Source organism: Onychomys torridus, chromosome 13, assembly GCF_903995425.1.
Source record: "Onychomys torridus chromosome 13, mOncTor1.1, whole genome shotgun sequence".
NCBI lineage: Eukaryota > Metazoa > Chordata > Mammalia > Rodentia > Cricetidae > Onychomys > Onychomys torridus.
In genome coordinates this window covers 3,650,137-3,673,646 of record NC_050455.1, presented here as the reverse complement: position 1 = coordinate 3,673,646, position 23,510 = coordinate 3,650,137, and the positions used below count along the sequence as shown (strand labels likewise).

Here is a 23,510-nt window from a genome sequence, read left to right as displayed (position 1 = left end):
GTCTAGGAGTTGGAACAGCACTTAGTGTGGAGCTAAAAGTGAAGTGTTGGCACCCTTCCCGGGAGCTGTGTGTCCTAGGGCATGCTCCACATGTCTGCTGTCTGGATTTTCCCATGTCTCTTGTCGTAGGTTGTATGGCTGACCCAGTGATCTGATACTAGGCTTACATATTAGTACATTACCAGTCATACTGAAGTTCAAAAGTTAACCACAGGGTGAAAATGAGTAATATTTTCAAAGTTAGGGTTTCTGTTGCTGTGAAGAGACCCCAATACCATAGCAACTCTTATAAAGGAAAACATTTAGTTACAGTTTCAGAGGTTTAGTCCTTTATCATCATGGCAGAAGCATGTAGCATGCAGGCAGACATGGTGCTGGAGAAGTAGCTGAGAATCCTACATCCTGCAGGGAACAAAAAGTTGACTGAGACACTGGATGGTATTCCGAGCATAGGAAACCTCAAAAGCCCGCCCCACAGTGACAGACTTCTTCCAATAAGGCCACACTTCCTAATTGTACCTCTCCCTGTGAGTTTATGGGGACCAATTCCATTAAAACTACCACTCTCTTTATTGAATATTGACTTCAGGAAATTGTTTCAGTATAAACTATTCTCTCAGTGTGATATGTCCTATCAGTCTATATTGCTTTAGAAAATATTTAAAATGTTAAAATTAGGTTTTGAAAATGTAAGTGTTCAAGAATTATTTTCATCAGGCTTTATTAAAATGAGTGGATATACTGAATTCTCTATAAATTGTGGTTTGTTTGCTTACATATTTAATATAATCATGAGTTGTTTTTATAAAATAACTAGATAATTTACTTACACTGTTTTTAGACTTATTTTATTTATTTTTTATTTTATTTATTTTTTTTAAAGATTTATTTATTATGTATACAGAAGTCTGCATGCCAGAAGAGGGTGCCAGATCTCATTACAGATGGTTGGGAGCCACCATGTGGTTGCTGGGAATTGAACTCAGGACCTCTGGAAGAACAGCCAGTGCTCTTAACCGCTGAACCATCTCTCCAGCCCGACTTATTTATTTCTATGTTATGTGTATGAATGTTTTGCCAGCATGAGTGTATGAATACCATACCTGTTGGAGCCCTGGAGCTGGGATTACCGATGGCTATGAGCCATCATGTGGGTGCTGGGAAGTGAACCTGCTCCTCTGCACAGCAACAAGTGCTCTTAAACTGCTGAGCCATCTCTTTAGCCCCCAGACAATTTACTTTTTAAAGTCAACTACAGACATTGGCTATATATTGATTGTGGGATGGGAATTGTTTAAGCAATTATCAGTTATTAGAATTATTTGAATCATATATTGTAGACATAATTGATTTGGTATGAAGATTCTTACATAATGTTTTTCTGTTTTAGAAATTATAGCAATCAGTAATTTGGGAAAGACTGTCATACAATAAAACAGCAGCTTAATAACAGCTAAGAAAGTTTCTCTGTTTATTCAGGAGCTGGTAATGCTTCTTTTAGAGTACAATGCTGATACTACGGTTGTAAATGGGAGTGGACAGACAGCAAAAGAAGCCACCCATGACAAAGAAATCAGAAACATGCTTGAAGGTAAACCTGGATCTTAATATCAATAGTGTTTGGCTGTGTTATTGCTAAGGCCACAGATGACAACAAAACTATCTGTCCTGTTGAGACGCAGCTTCCTCTGTCTCCTCACTCCAGCAGCTACTGTTGCTGGGCAGAAGAGCTGCGGAAGCCGCAGCCTGGCGGCTCACTCGGAAAGGGATCCAACCTGTTAGGGCAGAAAGGCACAGCCGCGCTCCAAGGCAGCAGGAGCGTGTGGGCGGGACTGTTCTTTTGACTTTGGAGGAGCAGGGAGCAGAGAGAGGGCCAGAAGAGAAACTCAAGGCCCATTCTTCAGCTGTCCACTTCACTCTGCTAGGTCCCACCTCAGAGGTTCCAGAGGTTCCGTGAGCTCGCGAAACATGACCACCAGCTGGGGACCATTTCACATCCAAGCTGTGACATTCACTTTATAACTATTAAAATCTTCACTTGTAAAAGAACCTAGCAAGTTAAAAATGTTCTCAAATGCACGACCAAATGAAAAGTAGAAAATGTAGGACAAGAAGATGTGGCTTAGATAAACTACTGCAGCGTGACAATGAATCTAGGAAAAAGGGCAGAGAAACTGTCGGAGGGAGCTTACGTTGTTCTGTGTCCGTCGTTAGTGTAGAGGGTATTGCTGCCTGGCCTCATCTTCCCAGGACCTCACTGGAGTGTAACACCAGCACTCATTTCTTGATGAATTGGTTCAATTGCTATGGACATCAGAGATTTAATTGCATTTAAGAAGATGTATGCGCCTTTAATTGTGTAGAGAAATTTCTCCACTCGGTTTAAAACAAAACCACTCCCATGTTTATACTAGAAAAGCCTTAGGTAATAGGATTAGTCTTTGAGTGGTCCAGGTTGTGCTGTAAGGCTAGTGCAGGTAGTTTCTACATTGCAGATAAGGTCTCAGAATTACAGATGCAACTTCACACATACTGTTTCTCTTTCTTGCAATTCAGAGTAGGGTGATACACCTTTGTGTTTAAGGATGTTAACTTTGTAACTTTAATTATTAGTATTTTCATTCATGCCTTTAACATTTGGCTTAAAGGGTTGAACTCTTCTTGCTTATTCTATAGTTATAAAATAATGAATGTTTGTTAGGCATCTATTAGAGAATTGTTATTAACACATACTGCACATACTGTGGGGTTTGGTGAGGTCTTTCTCTGCATCAGTCACTGCACTGGTCACAGTCGGCTACCTCTAGCTGCTCTTGGAGGCTGACATCTTGTCACATCTTCAGCTAGTGTCTCCACTTGAAATGAGCTCTGGTTTCAGTGAAAGCCACACCCACACTTACCTTCTGTCAGTCACTACAGCATTTGACGTAAGGACTCCTATTGGTCTTTAATACACTGTGATCTCATTGAAAGGTGAGGTAACTGTTTTTATCCTGTTCTGTCATTCTGTTGTCTCATGGGAACCTGAGACCAAGATTTTCCTGAGAGACTGAATGTTAGCTTAGTTTGACAAGTGGACATTTAATAAGGGGAATTGTGAAGACATGCTCTAAGGTTTTTCTGAAACCCAAGCTGTGCAGAGGCAAGGGTATCATTGACTTTACAGGCCATGCCATTCGTCAGCTCCTGTGGTCCTAGCCCAGGAAGTAGAAAATAGAAAATGGAGAATTAACTGAGTGATTCTGTTCTGATGAGATCACCTTACCCAGATCAATGCTATTTGTAGATGGCATTAAGTCTTCATTTGTAGACTCCAGGAAGTGCTGGGGACAGCTCAGCATGATAATAGATAGGCCATAAACCAGATAGCTGGGTAAAACATGGAGCCAGGAAACTGAGGTAGGCATAACAAAACCTCATCCAACTATGTGAAGTGATAGTATTTAGATAGAGACTGTCTGATTTGTGTGGGACAGTAGCCAGGTAACGGGCCAGAGGTTGAGTGCCAGAGTTTATCTTGGGCCCACTGTGTTGTACACAAAGGTGTGACTTGCCTTGAAAGGTGAGGTGCAGTGAGTTTTCCATGACAAGGGGTATTCTGGAAGAGGATAGACAGCTGTCTGTCAGGTACCCCCCCCCCTCTGATTCTTAGCCTATGGAAAGTTTCAAGAGTAATTAAATGAATACTTGTGTGCCTTTTGTCTTTCACTTATATTACACATACATAGAAACATCTGGCCTGTATCTAGTTATCTTTTAAAATATTATTTGATGCTACTGAATTGATTTTTTTTGTCCAACCTCTTGAAAGTAATTTGCATACTGAATGACATTATTTCCTTCAAACACATCAGTATGGTTCAAGAAAAGGGTGTCTTCTTACATAATCACAATGAAACCCCCACCATATCTTTGGGCGTTGGTTGCAGAATCTTAAAATCCTGGGCCTATGGATTCTAAAATACATGGATATTCAAGTGCCTTTTATAAAATGGTTTGTGTGTGTGTGTGTGTGTGTGTGTGAGAGAGAGAGAGAGGGGGGAACTTACAGGTAGCCTCCCACATGCCTTTTAACTGTGCACAAATTATTTAATATGAGCTGTTTATACAAGTTCATCTTCAGTATATGATTTTTTAAAATTTTATTTTATGTGTATTAGTGCTTTTGCCTTCATGTATGTCCATGTGAGGGTTCCATATTCACTGGAACTGAGTTATTGATGGGTGTGAGCTGCCATGTGGGTGCTGGGAATTGAACCCTGGTTCTCTGGAGGAGCAGCCAGTACTTTTAACTGCTGAGCCGTCTCTCTAGTCCCCAGATATATGATTTCTAAACTTCCCTCCCATGGAGGTTGCTTTTTCACTTTTGAAAAAATTTTGTTTGTGTGGACCTGTTGTTGGTTGATGAGGAACCATTGATCTGGTTTTTCCCCTTTGTTCTTGTCTTTCTGGTGTTCTTAGCCTAAAGTCACAACAATGTTCTGTTTAAGAGGTCTGGCTTTTATATACCTGTCCTCCATTTTTATTTAAAGTCTCATATGCTGTGGGGGAGGGAAGACCTGTTCCTGTGTAAGTTCTGGTTGTCCCAGCACCTTTGTGAAGAAGATTCTTGTCTTCACTGGAAGTATTGATACCCTTGTGAAAATCAGTTCAGTAGTCTCTGGAGTGCGTGTAATGCCTCATACAGCTTATGTTGTATAAACAGTTGTTTTGTGTTGCTCAGGAAATAATGGCAAGGAATACAGATTCTTTGTATTTTATTTCATTTCAATCTGTGGTTGGTTAAATTCAGAGATAGAACTTAAGAGTGTCAAAGGCTGACTAATGATCAACATCAGAAGAATTTAGCACTAGTAGAGAGAAATTGAGTGGCTGGAGAGAGATGACTCAGCAGCTAAGAACACTTGTTTTCTTACAGAAGACCCTGGTTCATTTCCCAGCATCCACATGGTGTGGGCATGATGTGTAGATACATACACTGACAAAACACTCATGCATATAAAAAGAAATAAGTAAATCTAATATACAGATTGAGCATCCCCAATCTGAATTGGAATGGCTTCAAGTTCTAAAATTTTGAATATCATAATGCCTAAAATGTTAAGGGCATTTGAACATTTTTTTTAATTAAGAAATTTTTTGTTCATTTTACATACCAACCATAGACCCCTCCTCTCTTCCCTTCCCCCACTCTCCCCCCAGCCTCTATCCCACAACCCAACCCCCTTTTCCTCCTCTGACAAGGTAAGGCCTCCCATGAGGAGTCAGCAAAGCCTGCTAATTCAGCTGAGGCAGGTCTAAGTCCCTCCCCCTGCATCAAGGGTGGGCAAGGTGTCCCACGATAGGCAGTGGGCTTCTAAAAGCCAGCTCCTTGTGAACCAGGGACAGACCCTGATCCTACTGCCAGGGGTCCCCTTAAGCAGATCAAGCTACTGTCTCGATACAGAGGGCCTAGTGCATTTGAGCATTTCTAATTTTGGATTAGGACACTTTACCAGTGAAGTGTGCAAATATTCCAAAATCTCAAAAAAAAAAAAAAAACAAAACCCAAAAAACTATGAAATTTTAAACTCTGAAAGTTTAAACACGTTTTAATCCCACAAATTATGGATAATGAATATTGAGTTTTTTTATAATATAATACACATTTCATATACAAATTTTATCAGTTGTCCATGTGACATCTATCCAATCTGGATCTAATTCATAATTCCATGTTGTATCTGCATGTATCTCCAGTCCCTTTTATCTGAGACAACACACCAGCTTTTGTTTTATATAGTATTGACCTTCTTGAAGAGGAGGGCAGCTTCCACTGAGGAGGGGGATTGTCTTAAGTTTGAGGCCTGCCTTGTCTAGACAGAGTTCCAGGCCAGCTAGAGCTACATGGTGAGACTTGTATGTCACAAAGTATGTGTGTATTGGGAAGGGAGTTTGTTGGGAAGACAGTTGTGGATTTTTAATTGAATGTCCCTCAGTTTGAGATTTTCTTTCCAGGTGATTAGATACAGTTCCTGCCTGGGGGCAGGAATACTAAAGTAGGTGAGGTTGTCTCCTGTGTTACTGCATCATATTAGGAAACACATGAATTGATCTGGGCCACTATTGAGGCAGCAAACACTGACCAACTCTGATACTGTGACCTGCTGAAAAAGTAGTTTTTCCCTTTGTAACTAGTAAGTAGACTATGGAAGGGGTAACATAATACCTTGTTTACCGGGAAACTTCTAGTCATGGATACAATGTTCATTAGTAACATTTGTCCCAATCATTCATTTCTGTGGTGACTGCAAAGTAGAGACTTCATGCAATTCCTTTCCCAGGCGCTGTCTGTCTGTACAGTAATTGTATTTATTATGTAACTTGATCCAGGAAGCAGCTAAGTGTCCTCAGGATGAAGAGAGACTTAAAATGCAGGTGGGGGCCAATGATCCCAGTGCCTGGGAGGTAGATCCAGTGCCCTGTGACTTCCCGGCCAGCTACCTGATGTGATCAAGGCCAATCTGGGCTGCATGAGACCTTGTGTGAGAAAAATGGACATCATTACATTCAGTTTGCTGTTCCCACAAGCTGAAACATCTATCTGAACAGCACACAAAAAGAGCAATTTGGGGGCCCTCTACCCCAAACCGAAGGCTTTGCTTTTCTTTGTGTTAGCAGTCTTCTTTGTGTGCCATGGTAAACACAGGACAGGAAATGCCCAGGAACATTTTTGAATCCTTGATTGTTTTCCCTCATTTGTGAGCCTAGAAATTGTAGAAATGAATATTAGTTCACTCCGTTTTTTCATTTTTAAAGTTGGAATATGGCTCTGGGCCACCAATTGCTATTTCTTATTACTACTTTCCCCTTTATAACATTTCCAGAAGTTACAAACCCCATTTATCTTCTTTCTCAGGCAGATAATAGTAGTATTTTGATCATCAAAAGTTCATCATCAAAAGTTGTTTTGTGTTAAATGTTACAAATAAGTAAATCCATAATGTCCTTTGAATTGAAATTATAATTTTACCCCAAAATGAAGAAGATGGAGCTCACTGGAAATGAAAAGCAGAAGAACTTCCAAATCTAACTGCATTTGAATCTCAGTTCAAAACATACCTATTTTTCTACACTGTGATCAACTTACTCTTTATTCATCTTTGTTAAGTATTTTTATTTATGGATTTGTGTGTGTATCTTTGTAAATGTATTCCGTGTGTGTGGTAGGTACCTGCAGGAGCCAGCAGAGGGTGTCAAATCCCCTGGAGATGGATTTAGAGGTGGTTGTAAGCTGCCTAATGTGGGTGCTGGGAACCTGTAGTCAGACTTTTCTTTGGGCCTGCAGCTCACTCCCAAATGAGAAGGAGACTTCTTACTAATTCTGAAAGCTTGGCCTATAGCTTAGGCTTGTTCCTAACTAGCTCTTGTAATGTAAATTAGCCCATTTCCATTAATCTACATCCTGCCACATGCCTTGTGGCTCTTAACCTCTCCTCCTGCATGTCCTGCTTCGTCATAGTCTCACGGGTGACCTTTATGCACCTCAATTATCTTCTCCTTTCTCTCCCTGGAAATCCCACCTAAACCTCTTGCCTGGCTATTGGCCATTCAGCTTTTTATTGCACCAATTGCAGCAAGACACTTTCACACAGGGTACAAAAGTCCCACAACAGGACCCCAGCTCAGGTCCTCTGCAAGAGCAGCCAGTGCTGTCAGCTACTGAGCCATCTCCCCAGCCGCCCCCCCCCCTTATAATGTAATGAGTTTTCCAATAGGATTGTACTAGCTGTAGAGTAAGACGTTTTTTCTTTTCTCTTGCAGCTGTGGAAAGGACTCAACAAAGAAAGCTTGAAGAATTGCTTTTAGGAGCAGCAAGAGAGGGCAGGACAGCCCAAGTGTCAGCTCTGGTACTAGGAGCATTACATATATATTTATATGGAGTGGTTTCTCCTTAAATTTTAAGTTCATAATTCAGTGACTGTGGGAGGAAATCTCTTATCGTCACACTAGAATAGAAGTCTCTCTCTCTCTCTCTCTCTCTCTCTCTCACACACACACACACACACACACACACACACACATACACACACACACACACTCGCTGGCAACTCAGCCAGGGAATAGTCTAGGAGCTTTACATGCTGATGGATCTCTGAATTTCTGATTTATCTTCTTTTCCCCAATCAAAAACCTGATGATTAAGTTAAGGTAAAGAAAATTTAAAAAAAAATTTTTTTTCAGATTAAGCCCATTTAAAATTGAAAAACAAAATACAGGTTCTGTCAAGGAGCAAGTTTTTCTCATTCTGAAAGAACGTTGTCCTAGAAGAGTGGTGTACCTGGAAGGGACAGTGTTGGATGAAGCCCAGAGCAAGCGGAGCAAGTTGCCAGCTCTGCCTGCTTTTCTCATCTGCCTAGGAGACCTACTTTCCCTCTCCATTTGCTGCTGCATGGTCTCATTAAATATGAAACTCTAAATTTGTTCTGAATTCAAGACTGAAGCATTGCCATTTGCTTTAAAGTTATTTCAGCTCCCTTGAAAACACTTCTTTGGGTTCTAAGTATAGTACCTGCAACATTTTAAAAATTTGTGAAATGGAGACTATCTAGAGCTTGCTGAAGCAGCGAGGTGGGACGACAGATTCAGCAGAAAGAACCTTGACATTTAGGCTTCTAACATCTTGGGGTTTGACTGCCTGGGGCTGTGGGCAGGTGCAGATTCATAGTTTTGCTGTCACAAGTATGAAATGCAAGGCTGTTGACAGCAAGCATGTTAGATCTTCCTTCCTTCCTTCCTTCCTTCCTTCCTTCCTTCCTTCCTTCCTTCCTTTCTTTCCTTCCTTCCTTCTCTCTTTCTTTCTTTTCAGACAGTATAGTCCTGTGTGTCCTGGCTCTGTATAGTCCTGGCTGTTCTGAAACTCACCCTGAAGACCAGGCTGGCCTCAAACCCAGAAATCCACCCACCTCTACCTCCATGTACTGGGATTAAAGGTGTATGCCATCACTGTGAAATCTTTCTCTTTTTTTTTTTTTGGTTTTTCAAGACAGGGTTTCTCCATGTAGTTTGGTGCCTGTCCTGGAACTCACTCTGTAGCCCAGGCTGGCCTCAAACTCATAGAGATCTGCCTAGCTCTACTGGGATTAGTGGTGTGCGCCACCACCGCCCGGCTCACTATGAAATCTTAATGTGAGGGGTAGGTGGGTAGCACTGCTGTCATGTGTGGTGTTAGGACACAGGCCTCAGATATCATGGCTCCTGAGGACAAGCATAGCCAGCTGAGGTGTGAGCCAAGGGGATATAGTCTGCCTGTGAGCTCTGCCGTCCCGAGGGCTCTGCTGTTGAGAGTGCTCTGCTTGAGCCTGTCTTTGGCATATAATCACATTGTGTTCCTTTGTTAGCTCAGCAGGCCCAGTCCTCCTGATGTGAACTGTTCGGATCAGTTAGGAAACACTCCCCTGCACTGTGCGGCTTACCGGGCCCATAAACAGTGTGCCTTAAAGCTCCTGAGGAGTGGAGCTGACCCCAACCTGAAGAACAAAAATGGTGAGCATGCTGATGAAACCCATCCTCGGTTGTTTTGATTGACTGTATAAAAATGAATCAGTGAAATTAAAATTATTCTGTTTGGGATCCAGCCTTTGTTAGTTTGGATGGTCTCATTTTTAAATAAGGACATTCACAAATGTAAAAGTGGCATTTTTTTTTTTCTCCTTTAAGACTTAGCTAGTAATGCACTCTCTACTCCACATGAGCCCATTGTTGACCAGGATAATCTTCCCACCAGGGAAATGATGGTACATTGATGGTTGTTGTTTGTAGCAGTTACACTCCATTTTGAATTTTGAACCGCTCTTTTTGGAGAACCTAGGGTTAGAGTGTCATGAGCCTCCTGTCATGGCGTTTTCATCAGTCACCAATATACAGCCTTGTTTTATGAGTGCTGCTATTTAAGACCGCCTTATGTAATGTATGTAATATGTGTTGCTGGTCCATTAACTCCTAGGTCATGGCCAACAGCACCTGAGCCTGTGTGCATCGTCTGTAACTCAAGTTCTCTCTTGAAGGCATATCATAATCTTGCACTTAGGAACACAGCCCAGCATTTCAGCATGATTTTTTTGGGGCCATTTTATGTGAAAAGTCACAAGCAAAACACACTAAGACATGACACTGAGTAGACTGCACTGGGGACACGTGGCCGTTGCCTGGGCTGAAGGAGGAAGCCAAGTCACCTTGTCCTACTTCAGCCTGTAAAACAAGCTGCAAAAGCTAGTGTTGGGGGATTCACAGTTTTCACTATGTTGGAAATATCTGTGAATATCCAAAAAATTGCCTCAAATAATTGACTTTGGGGTTTATACATCCTTTTTAGCAGTATGTGGATTTGAAGCTGCTAACGGGATAGCCTTCTTTTGAGTGCTTTGTATGCATTTGTGCTTTTCTTCTGGGCGTTCAGTTCTGACCTTGATGCTGCTGTGCATGCACAGTTGACAGACATTGGCAGGTTTTTAGGTTCCTGGTAAAAGTACTGCTGGGAATGAACTGAAATTTCCTTCTATGCAAATTAATTTGAAGAGAGATGACATTTTTCTTGAATTTTCTCATCAGAGAACAAAGATGTTTTATTTTATTTTGTTTTGATAACACACATAGTTGTTTTGAAATTGCTGGTTATAAGTTCATGTAGGTAGGGAGCCTGCTCAATTAGTTCTAAATGTGCTTATTGAATTCTTCTGTGGCCTGAACCTGTAGACATTGAGTCCAGAGATGAGGCTCTGAGATTTCATCTAATTGGCAGCAGCTCAGAATTTATTTTTGGCATTGGGGCAGAATTCTATGAAAGAAATCATATTATCATCTCTCCCTCTGCTGGAAGCATAGTTTCTCAAAAATGCCCAGAAAATAGGATGAAAATAACAAAATTGGCAGACTGTTATCTTTCTAAGTGCTGTGCAGAAAAACTGACCTGATGACTCAGTGAACATTTCCAAGGGGTTTTCTCCTCACTGAAGGAGAGGATGCCAACAGCCACTGCTGAACACATCAGCAGTCCTTAAATCTGCCTCGGGACAAAGTCAAGTCCATGACCTTTTGTATAGGCTAAAAGCAGTGGCCACTCTCCTTTCATCCCAGAGAACCATTCCATACCGTTCCCTTGATAAACATTTTGGTATATTGATAAGAGATTAAAAACTCCTTAAACAACCATGTCATAGGTGTATAATTCTCAACACATTAAAGATGATTTATTTATGCCCTTTAAATTAGAATTGTATGGTGTATAGAATTGTATGGCATGTGAATTTCTATATTGGTAGAGCTATTAAAAACCTGAAGCACAATAATAGGATCAGCCAGTTAATATTGTAATTTCTCAAAATCATGAATTAGCTAAAGTTTACACTTTGAAACACTTTGACAGAATGTAAATATCAGTTGAACCACATTACTCCTGTCTTGAGACCAGAAGCTATTTATTATGTCTAGAAAACACAGCTTACTCTTTGTGCCTTGCAGACATCTGGCTGTGTGAGAACTCTTTCTTGTGTCTCTTGTCCTCCGCCTTGTTCGTCCCTGGGGGGGGGGGGGGCTTCGAATTAGCTGTTTCCTGTGTCTTCACAAGATCCTTCTCAGTCTAACCATCCTTGCCTCAGAGAGGTTATCCTGGAACAGTGTCTCACCTTCTACCTGAAGTGGAGCTACTGTCTGTCAAATCTGTCATTAATTGTATTAGCATACCATGGCATATTACCTGTTATGTCTCTTTTATTATGAATTTATTGTTGTCTCCTGTGTTGTTCATTGCTAAATTACTAGTGCCTTAAAATAGTGATTGGCACATAACAGAATTTCCTGAGAAGAAATAGAAACAAATATGGCCAATATATATTAGGTGTTTGGTATTTTTAAAAGAATTAAACAGTTAACCAGAAGATAACAAGTTAATATAAAGCTTAAACAAATTGACTATGAGATAGTGAGTCTGTATTGTTTTAAACTGGTAAGCTTGTCATAATTTGTTATTCAATCAGAAAACTAATATAGTCATTTAAGGCTAGAAAATCTGACTGGTCATAGAACCAGTACATAGTGTTCTGAGGAGAATCAAGTTTTCTGGCCTTAAAAAATTGAGAGGGTGACTTCTGGCAGGTGATTTTATTTTTATTTTTGTTGGTGGGGAGGAATTTTTAGAAGTATGAAGGAGTATTGTATGGTACAATTATAATGATTTTTTTTTTTTTTTTTTTTTTTTTTGAGCTGAGGATTGCACCCAGGACCTTGTAGGCAAGCACTCAACCACTGAGCTAAATCCCCAGCCCTATAATGATGTGTGTGTGTGTGTGTGTGTGTGTGTGTGTGTGTGTGTGTGTGTGTACTTGACATAGTGGCTTTTTCCCTTATATTTTACACAGATCAGAAACCTCTTGACCTTGCCCATGGTGCTGAAATGAAGCATATTCTTGTTGGTAGTAAGGTGTGTATTGGTGAACTAAATTCAATCGGTAAGTTTTAGGGGAAGAAATTGCATGAATGCTTAAATTCTGTAGATGCATCTTTAATGAAATGTGTTTCCAGCAGGTCCTCTACAAAGCACTGAAACGGTATGAAGGTCCTCTCTGGAAGGTAGGATGGGATGGCTTTCAGTAGGAAGCTGGAAGGATTCTTAATGCTTTTTCAGTGATTTCAGACATACATCATGTCCCTGACTGTCTGTGTCTTAGTTAGGGTGTAGGATTGCTGTGAAGAGACACCATGACCGTGGCAACTCTTAGAAAGAAAAAGTTTGTTTGTGGTGGCTCAAGTACAGGTCAGAGGTCAGTCAATTATGGTCATGGTAGAGAGCATGATGGCATGCAGACAGAGGTGGTGCTGGAGCTTCTAGAAGGTGGTGTACACCTTCTGGGCAACAGGAAATCAACTGAGTCACACTGTGTGGTATCCTAAGCTTCAAAGCCTCCCTCCCACAGTGACACACGTCCTCCAACAAAGCCACACTTCCTAATAGTGCCACTCCCTATGAGATTATGGGATTATGTGATTATGGGGTCCAATTACATTCAAACTACTACAGTCTGATTTATGAGTTTCTGACTTTTTAGTGCCATTAAAAGGCTGTGCATTTGGTAGCAACCATACTCTGATTTGTAATTTTGATCTTTCCTTGGCCTGGTAGTGTACTGTGCTACTTGGCAGTGGTGATAAGCTGCAGTTCCCAGTGAGCCACGTGGTCATGAGAGCAGCAACCAAGACTGCACAGTATGTGTCATCATCACAATGTGTTGTATGTTTTTATCACCCCAAAGTGGTGTGCATTGCCAAGCATGTGCAGGCTCAGAAAGCTCTCCACTCTGTAGCATGAATCTTAAAAGTTCTTATTAATAAAATCAAACCTGAGGCCAATTATTGGGGTGAATGCTGGAAGATCAGAGAAGCAGAACAAGCCACAGCCACTTCACCTCGCCAGTTCCTCAGCTGGTCTTGTTTCCTCAGACTGGAAGCCTCTGTGTCCTCACCCGAATAGATCTCAGCTGAACTGCTGCTCAAAAGCCTAAAAGCTTTAACCAGGCTTCCTGTTTTTCATGCCTTATATACCTTTCTGCTTTCTGTCCTCACTTCCTGGGATTAAAGGCATGAGTCACCATGCCTGGCTGTTTCCAGTGTGGCTTTAAAGTCACAGAGATCCAGATGGATCTCTGCCTCCCAAGTGATAGGATTAAAGGCGTGTGGGCCACCATTTTCTGGCCTCAATATCTGTTCTCTGTTCTCTGACCTCAGATAAGTTTATTAGGGTGCACAATATTTTGGGGAACACAATACCACCACATCACTCTGAGCTAGACACTTTTGTTATAGTATTTTCAAGTCATGATGAGTTATCTGGGATATGCCCATCATAAGTTGAGGAGGATCTCTGTAGATGACCTTGTATTTTGTATTGTAAGCCACTTTTATACTCTTGCATTTCAAGAGGCTTCCTTTTATTGCACAGCACTTTATTTAGGCTGATGGTCTGTACTTTAAAGTGAGTAAATTTACTAGAGAGGAAGGAGTAGAGGAAAATATTTGTTCTCACTAAGTCATAATTCATAAGTCATAATTTTGTTATAAACATCAAATTATGGAGGACTTTACAGAAAATTAGTTGGTGAATTGTCCTAGGAAGGACATCTCCTGGTTGTAAACATTTCTGTGTTTTAGAATTTAGTTGTTCTTTGGAATCAAACGTGGTACTTACACTATGTTTGCATCTGTAAGCAGTCCCTGTGTGTGAAACTGTTAAATGTAGCTATATTACTTAAAATAAATGTAGGTTAATTCTCTTCTTTAGATATTCATTCACAACTTTGAGGAAATTGTGTTCAAAGCCCAGAAATAGCCCTGAACAGAACAGTCAGAGCCATGAATTGTGGCCTGCCCAGTATGGCATTTTTTTGCCCCTGTGGTGAGGGCATGCTCTCATCATTGCATTGTGTGTCAGCTCAGTTTTATTGCTGTTCGTTGTTCCATCTTGTCTAGGTGAAAGACTCACATCTGGGCTGAATTCTTTTTGTCACTTACGTATTTGAATCCAGATGCATCAACATGGAAAATCTTTGTCATTTTCCTGTAGAGTTCAAGATTTTTTGGCTGGAAGTTATTCTGGGTAGTGTTAGAACATGGAGTCCTTTCCTGGTATAGGAAACAGTAAGTGTTATTCTTATATTTAATACATTTCAGAATATAAACTTTAAAATACTAAAAGTTTTCACTTAGCTCTTTTGCTTGGTCTTAATTTAATTTTTGTTTTGAAGGCCTGATGCAGTCCGTAATACTTACCGCCAGGGATGCAAGCACCTGACTCAAGCAGTGTGCACGGTAAGATGAGTCGTGTGTTTTGTACAGACTGTGTAGTCCATGCTGCAGTAGATTGTCCAATCATTGCAGACTCTGGGGATTCCGTGGTATGGATGTACATGTGTTTTTACACTTAAGAGTAAGCAAAGTTCAAGAATGTCTGTTTGCGTAGACACACAGACACACACACACACACACACACACAGACACAGACACAGACACACACACACACACACACACACACACATACACACACACACTCACTCATCCTGTTTATTTCCACTGTGGCATTAGAAACAGGTGATCCAAAGCATCTAGACAGAGTGGTCAACATTGGAGGTACATGTGTGTCTTTTTCTTGGGTAAATGTGGAAGATAGAAGCTTCTCAGGGGCTGCAATAAAACTGAAAGCCCGTGTCAAAGTGAGGACTCCTAAGTTCTTTGTACTCACTAACAATTTTATTTTTACTCTCCAGGAGACTGAGAGCTCTCTGTTTACCGATTGGGCTGACGTGGAGCCCAGGCTTACTGAAGTCTAGTAGGATTGTACCAGTGACATAGCACCCATCTGCTCTCAAGTGTACATTTCTTGATTCTCGAATGTCAGGCCTCTTGGGATCAGCAGGACTCCCCTTTGGAAGGTTGCAGGCTGGGTTAATTGCCCATCAATTCAGAACACCCTTGTGGCTGAGTTGGGTCCATTCATCTTGATCAATGGGCCCGTGAAGTGCTAGGAGGCTAGTCACCTCGCCTTTGTTTTTCTGCTGGTGCCTTCCTGCAGGTCCCCTTCTGTTCCCGCTCTTGACTCTCCTACTCCATATTCAAGGTTTCACTCTATTGGGTCTTTTCATTACATTTTTTCACATAACAAACTTGTCAGTTTCTCCCCCTCGCTCTCAACACTTCTGTCTTCAGCTTCTGTTGGAATTGATTAGGTCCTGTTGTCTTTGCCTCTGCCTGTTCTAGAACTTTAATTTCTTATGCAGTCATCTGCTTCTGGCTTCATCTGTGAACCATATCAGCACAAGCTAAAGAGACTCACTGAATAGTCACACTTAAATAAATCAAGCTATGTTCAATGTCTAGTTTCCTAGGGAGAATGCCTAGGTTGATTGAGATCTCTCATATTCCTACCCTTAATGAAATTTCTATAGTATAGAACATTAACTATCTTAAATTGCATGGTTCAGTGGCATTAGGTATACTGCATTACTCTGCTATTTTGAATAGCACCTAGCCCCAGAAGTCTTTTCATGTTCCCAAATGGATGCTCTATGCATACAGACCCCCACACCCTCAGCTATTGGTACCCATTGTTCTACTTTCTGTCTCAGTGAACTTGACCACTCCAGGTACCATGTATAAGTGGAATCATGTGTTTGTCCTTTTGTGATAGGCCTTTTACACTTAGCATAGTGTCCTCCAGATTCATCCCTGTGTGACATGTTGGCAGATTTTACTTCTTTTATTTTTGAATGAAAAATTGTAATTGTGCTGGACAGTAGTGGCACGTGCCTTTAATCCCAGCACTCAGGAGGCAGAGGTAGAAGGAGCTCTGTGAGTTTGAGGTCAGCCTGGTCTACAAAGTGAGATCCAGGACAGCCAGAGCTGCTATACAGAGAAACCCTGTCTGAGAGAACAAAATAAAACAAACAAACAAAAAATTGTAATTGTAGGAAGAGCATACCATGTAATTTACTGTTTGAACTGTTGTCAGTTTGTGGTTTTGTAGGTTTAACTGTGTTCAGTTGGCTGGGAAACAGACCTCAAGAACTTCTTTCTTTGGGGACTAGACTGCGTACTTTGTATTTCTCATTTTCTGTCTCTGCAGATACTGTTAAGCACCATCCTTCTTGCTATTTCTATGAGCTTAACTGTTTCATGTTCTTCATAGAGGAGAATCACACACATTTGTCTCTTGGTGATTAGCCCATTCCACTTAGTATAACACCTCAAGATTCATCCATGTGGTAGCATATAATCAGATTTCCTTTTCAAAGAATCATACTCCTCTGTACATGTATACCACATTTTCTTTATTTGTTATTCATCTGTCAGTAGACATTTAGTTCTTTAAATTTCTTGACTACTGTGGACAGTGATGTAATGAACATGGATAGAAATTGCTTTGAGAATGTATACCTAAAACTAGACCTGCTGGTGTACATGGTGGTTATAGGTTTAGTATCTGGAGGAGCCCCTCTACCAGAACAGCTTGGGCCTTTACTTTCCTACCAGTAATGCTGGAGGGTCTCACGACTCGCCCAGGCTGCCTGCTACCGCTTTGGATTGTGGCCGTTGTGGGGGGTGCACTGTGGTGCCTCGATACAGCTGGGTTTGCCTTTCCCTGTTCAGCGGTGTTTGGCGTCATTTTAGGTGATTTGCATCCTCTGTGAACGATTTTTGGAGGAATGTCTACTTAAGTCCTTTGCCCAGTGTTCAGTTCAGGTGATTCTTTGTGGTTTGCTGTCCTAGGTGTTCTTTATGTATTCTGGATATTCTTACACATAGCAATCTGATGTTTTCTCCCTGCTAAATGGTCTTTTCATGTGGATGATGGTGTCCCCAGATATACAGAGGATTTGATTTTGACAGATTAATTTACTTTCCCCTGCATCACGTCTGGACAGCATTTCAGGTACACTATAGTACAGTTCCCATCTCTTAGGTTTTCTTTCTTCAGTTTCATAGTTCAGCTTTGGACATTTTGAGCTGACCAACTTGGAGTTACTTGTCGTGCCTGCTAAAGGTACAGTTCAGCCCCTTCCTCTGCCTGTGGGTATCCAGTGTGCTTACACCATGTTTCGAAGTCCCCTCCCCCAGTGGTCTTGGCATGCTTTTTTGAAATCACCTGACTATACATGAGGTCTGTCTTATTCCATTGGCTCGTGTACCTGCTGGTATTACACAGTTCTCTTTATTGTGGCTTTGCAGTGTGTTTTCAGCTGAGGAAGTTTGGGGCTCAAACATTTTCATTACTTACAAGATTGTTCTGGCTGTTTGTGGGTTGTTGAGACCCATGGATTTTATGGGGACAGCTCATGTATGTTTGTGTCTGGCTGTTTGTGGGTTGTTGAGACCCATGTGGATTTTATGGGACAGCTCATGTATGTTTGTGTCTGGCTGTTTGTGGGTTGTTGAGACCCATGTGGATTTTATGGGGACAGCTCATGTATTTTGTGTGCTGTCACTGGTTTTGTTTCCCCCACAGCATTTTCTTATTTTCTTCTTCATATTTTCTTTGATTCCTATGTGCTGTATGCCCTTCATTTGGCTCTTCCAGTCTCTTTTACCCTTCTGCAGGGTTCCCTGAACCTTGCCAGTGCTGGTTGGGGGTTGATGGTAGTGGTGGTGATGACACAGATGTTTTCTTTATGGCTGAACTGTTGCTTGTTCTCATCACTTTGACCATTTATAAGCCTCTGCAGTGACCGATGCCCTCTGCAAAAAGGAAACTTTTTTTTTTTTTTTTCCAGAGCTGGTAGCCACAGTGGTCTCTGAGAATAAACATGACTGTTTAGGAAGTAATTTGATGGGCACATCATGTCCTTTTAGCAAAATGACAGCATTATCTTCTCTATTAGGGCCCGTGGAATCCCCAGTCATTGTTTTTTCCCTGTATTCCGAGTGCCAGATGAGAATTCCCTTGGGTGGATCAGGTCTAAGCTGCCGGTAGAGGGTAGTTTGTTATCCCTGTAATAGGCATTTGACTACTGCGCCTGTGGGAACATCTTGTCTGCACTGTCAGTAGTGCTGCACACAAGGTCTGCTGACTCTTCCTAGCAACCTCACATCACCTTTCAGCATTGTGAGTGCAACCCGACAGGGGCGTGCTTCATGGGCTCAGGCTGCTCTCCAACTCACCTTCCAAGTGTAGGGGTGACAGGCATAAAGATAAAAACAAAACAAACATACGAAAATCCAAACTTGAGTTTCTTGGATTGAATTTGGTTTCTCATTGTTTGATGACATTTTGTTGGGTATGGGGATTGAACTTAGGACCTTGTGCATACTGTCTTAGTTTCTTAAGAGTGAAACTTAGGTAGTGAGATGTGTCTTCTTTATAACAGAGCCATTTTAAAGTGTATTTTACTATGTGTAGCTGTTTTTATTTTACCCCACTAGCTTTGGTAGATTTTTTTCATTATGATTTAAAAGATTTTCCATTTCTTTTGTGACTTCTGCTTAGAGCCAGGAAATCTTAACAATTAGAAATGTGATGTTTAACCCCCAAATAATTGGGCTTTTTTTGGTTTTGTTCTTAATTAACAATTGTATATGATTTCTATTTTATCAGACATACTGAGCTTGTTCAGTAGCTTTACTTATGGACTATAATAGTAGTGCATGTGTACCTGATGGTCAAGGTAGATGGCTCTGCAGTTAAAACCATTTGTTGCTTTTGCAGAGAATATAGTTTTATTTCCTAGCACCTCTGTAGTGGCTCACAACCATCTGTAACTTTAGTGCCAAGGGATCTGGCACCCTCTTCTGACCTCTGCAAACATCATCCATGAATATGGTGCATTTATATCCAGACTTGCAAAAAATTAATATACATTAAATAAAATAAATCTTTAAAAAGATAAAATATTTATTTTGCTATTGTTAAGTAAAATATTATAAATTGTGTCATGTGATATTCATTTGTTTCCTCCAGTTTATTGCTAGTTATTATCAATGGCTGAAGTATTAAGATTGTCATCTATGTGCGTGGAGCTTTCTCTCTGTGACTATTTCTGATTGCAGACTGTTGATGAAGTTTTCCTGTTTGACGTTTTGTTTTGAAGGTGGTTTTGTCTGGTGTTAATGTGAGTGCCTGGTCTTCCTGCCGCCGTGCATTTCTTTGGAGATGTCCGCCTCTGGTGGGTGGGTGTGTTTTAGTTCTTGTTTCCTTTCTGGCAGTTCTTTACTTTTCCTTCCTTTCTTTCTTTGTTTTTTGACTGTTTTGTTTGTTTTTTGAGGCAGGGATTCTCTGTGTAGCCCTGGCTGCCCTGGATCTCACTCTGTAGACGGGACTGGCCTCAAACTCACAGAGATCCACCTGCCTCTGCCTCCCGAGTGCTGGGATTAAAGGCATGTGCCACCACCTACCTGGCCAACTTTGAAGTTTAACTAATCATTTTGAGTGTATTTTGCTTACTTCCTTCCTCGAATTAGGTCTCTTCCAAGGATATCCTTAGTATACATGAATGTTAATGTTCTGCAGAGTGGATTCCCTATCTTTATTAAGTCACTTTCTTGGCTTGCCCTGGAGTGTAAACCCCAGAGCAGAAGCTCTGGTCTCATTCACAATGGCCTGGTCTGGGGAGTTGTTTTGAATCTATGCTGTGCATGTGGGATCACTGGTCAGTTAGTGATGTGAATAGACAGTCAGGGATCTCCAGAGCATCTCTTGGGAGATTGTCCTCCCATCTTGAGTGTTTTTGGCTGTCCAGTGTTGTCCTTTTAATTCTCAAAGACAGCTGGCTGTCTCAGCTGTGCCGATGAAGCCTCCATCTCCCTGTGTGGGCTGCAGAGGAAACACTTTGGGATGGGAATGACTTCCAGAGCTGCTGACTGTGGCTCCTCCGAGAGAGTCAGTCCTTCCTCCTGCCTGTGGATGGTTGTTGCCATTCCACTTCCTCCTGAGGCTGGTTTTGTTCTTGGGGGAGGGGGGGATGTGAGCAGCGGAGGTCTACAAAATTGCTTCATAGTTGTTTTCTACTGGCTCTCCTGTAGGAGGGCCTTGGGACAGAAGTCCATCCTTTATACTTTTAAATACCCTCCATTTTTTTCTTTTTTTTTTTTTTATTAAGAAGTATTTATTTCTAGTTTTTTTTTAACCTCCTTTACCACCTCTTTATCAACCTTATCTACCAATTATTTCTGTATACTCAGCTCAAACATTTTCAAGAAAGAAGAAATCATTCAAAAATGGTATAAAGAAGTTGGAACTTTGTTATGCAGAGGATTGTATACCTCAAGTACATCCTAATTTACACTTACTAGAAAGTAAAGCGGGGTTGGGGATTTAGCTCAATGCTAGAGCCTAGCAAGCGCAAGGCCCTGGGTTCGGTCCTCAGCTCTGGAAAAAAAAAAAAAAAAAGCAAGCAATGCTGCACACCCGTGAACTACGAGTGCTCTCCTGGCGTGACCAAGGGCATGGCCAGATTGGCATGGATAACTGCAGCTCTTGGTCTCCTGACCTTTATCAACCTTCCAGATTGTTCAACTGAGTAATATTACACTGTGGTAACATGTTACATTTTGTGATGGATAATTTCCGGGACTTTGTTTTCCAGTGAGTGAACATTGTTTTCTGACCTCTTTGTGTCCAGGTGAAACCCACAGATAGCTGCCTCTTCTCTATCAGGTGCTTTGATGATACGGTTCATGGCTTCAGGGTTCCTAAGAACAGCCTTCAGCAGTCAAGAGAGGTAATCTTGTGCATTGACTCATTTATCCTTCCTGGAACTGAGAATATATCCTCAGTATTGACATCTCATCTTGTTGATTAATTAGAAATTATTTATTTATTGTGAGTGTGAGGCCAGTGAGATGGCTCAGTGGGTGAAGACACTGGCCACCAAACCTGATATTGTCAATTTCATCTCCAGGACCCATGTGCTGTGGTACACATAGATTTAAAAATAAATACATAAATATAACTTAAAATGTTTAAGATAAGTAAGATTTACTTGTTTTTGTGTGTGCGTATGTGTGTGTTGCATGTGTGTTTGTGCATGAGTACAGCTGTGTGTGTCACAGGACAACTTTTGAGAGCTGGTTCTTCTGCCTTGACGAAACGACGGGTCATTTGTCCCTCTACTGCTCTGTGCACTCTAGGCTAGATGACTGCGGGCTTCTGGGTGGCTCTCCTTCTCCTCTCCCCATCTCACTGTTGGAATGCTGGGGTTACAGATGTGAGCTGCCACAGCCAGCTGGGCTTCAGGAATCACACTTAAGGCGTCCAGCTTGAGTAGCGTGTATGTTACCAGTCGCTACTGGGTTTAAAATAGAGTTTTTGATCTAGTTATTGTTTTATCCTCACTTGGTTTGTATCTACAAGATCATGTATGTGTGTGCATGTGGGGGTCAGAGGACAACTGGGGTGTTGTTCCCCAGGATCCGGCCACCGTCTTTTTTTTTTCTTTTTCAAATTAAGTCATTTTTTGTTTATTTGTTGTGCAATGATGCTAAAAGTTAGATTTTTTTTTTTTTTTTCGTTTTTTTCTTTTTTGAGACAAGAGCTATCCTGGAACTCATTATTTAGTTCAGGCTGTCCTTAAACACATAACTTCTCCAATCAGAATTTCTAGATTATTTTTAATATACCATTTCAGGTATTACAAATGAAGAAAAATTAGGTGTTTAAAGGCTACTGACAATAAGTAAGAATTAGCATTTTCTGAAAACTGTTCCATTATCTGTAATTTCTTTTTTAAAAAAATCTGAAGTCTACTTCCTAAGAGATATATAATATAAACAGTTAAGCTACAACAAACTATTAAGATAGAAATATTATCATTCTGGGGCTCGAGAGATGGCTCAGCAGTTAAGAGTACTGGCTGCTCTTCCAGAGGACCTGAGTTCGATTCCCAGCATCCACATGGCAGCTCACAACTGTCTATAACTCCAGTTCCAGGGGATCTAGCATCCCCACATGAACATACGTGCAGGCAAAACACCAATGCTCATGAAATAAAAATAAATAAATCTTTAAAAAATATTTATCATATAAGTAATTAGTTTTATTACTGCTACCTTAATGAAATCTATTAACCATTATGTCACATAGTAAGTATCTTAGAAAACCATTATTAAGAATCTTGGACACTAAAAATACCCCCACCCTTAAAGTCAAACAAAGCAAAACAAACAAACAAAAATCCAACCCAAAAACCTTGTGGATTAAAAAAATTAAAACTTAAAATTTCTATCAACTTTTTACTCCCCCAAACCTAGTTTTAAATATCATGGTTTGGACTTCCTAATTTTTTTGTCTCTAGTCCAGGCTGGACCTCACCTCCTGACTGCCTGGTTTATATGGTGGAGCTCAAACCCAGGGCCTTCAATAAGCACTACCAAGTAAGAGACATCTCCAGCCCCTAAATACTATGGAAACAAGCAAATTGATTCACGGAGTTTTTCAAGAAGTAAAGACACGATACAAATGCTTTGAGGGAAATCTGTAAATATCGACTTTTAGTCTTCCCCACCATGGGTCAGAGACTTGAACTCAGCTCTCATGCATGCTAAACAAGCTCTCCTACCGCTGAACTGGCCACCATCTTTCTGCAAAAGGGTCTCCTATTGACCTGGAAACCTAGTGCTCGCCCAGTAGTCGAGGCAAAGCCAGGATCCCTGGGTGCCCCTGTCTTATGCCTGTCTGGCTTTAGACATTGAATTCAGGTCCTCATGCTGGTGCAGTATTGTGTTGGCTCCCCAGCTCTGACAACACTTTTTACTGTGAGTGTTCATGTGGAGCTTTTAAAGTTTGGTGTGGGAGTTTTAGTTGTTAACAACTAAAATAAGTAGATATTTTCTGTTTATAATTTTTCATTTTGGCTCATACTGACTTTGGGGAAAAAAGACTAAATGATTGTTTAAAAGTATATACCTTAATTTATAGAAAAATTGCCCAAGAATGTTCAGTTTGGGTGACAGAGAATATGGGATGGAATCCAATTGTTGGGAGGCTAACTGCAGTA

The 23,510-nt window shown here is 41.0% G+C and overlaps 1 protein-coding gene across 3 annotated transcripts in view; it reads left to right on the top strand.

The window, feature by feature from the left end:
- Positions 1-23,510, top strand: part of Osbpl1a (oxysterol binding protein like 1A) — a 187,322-nt gene that overhangs the window by 29,945 nt on the left and 133,867 nt on the right. The window contains exons 5-12 of one of the 3 annotated variants that reach the window (XM_036204247.1): positions 1,480-1,591; positions 7,804-7,889; positions 9,381-9,525; positions 12,396-12,457; positions 12,562-12,606; positions 14,594-14,667; positions 14,775-14,838; positions 21,138-21,236. In XM_036204247.1, coding sequence (XP_036060140.1) covers positions 1,480-1,591; positions 7,804-7,889; positions 9,381-9,525; positions 12,396-12,457; positions 12,562-12,606; positions 14,594-14,667; positions 14,775-14,838; positions 21,138-21,236 — 687 coding nt within the window. Of the gene's footprint in view, positions 1-1,479; positions 1,592-7,803; positions 7,890-9,380; positions 9,526-12,395; positions 12,458-12,558; positions 12,607-14,593; positions 14,668-14,774; positions 14,839-21,137; positions 21,237-23,510 lie in introns of all 3 variants that reach the window. The other 2 variants (XM_036204246.1, XM_036204248.1) reach the window with 2 other exon arrangements.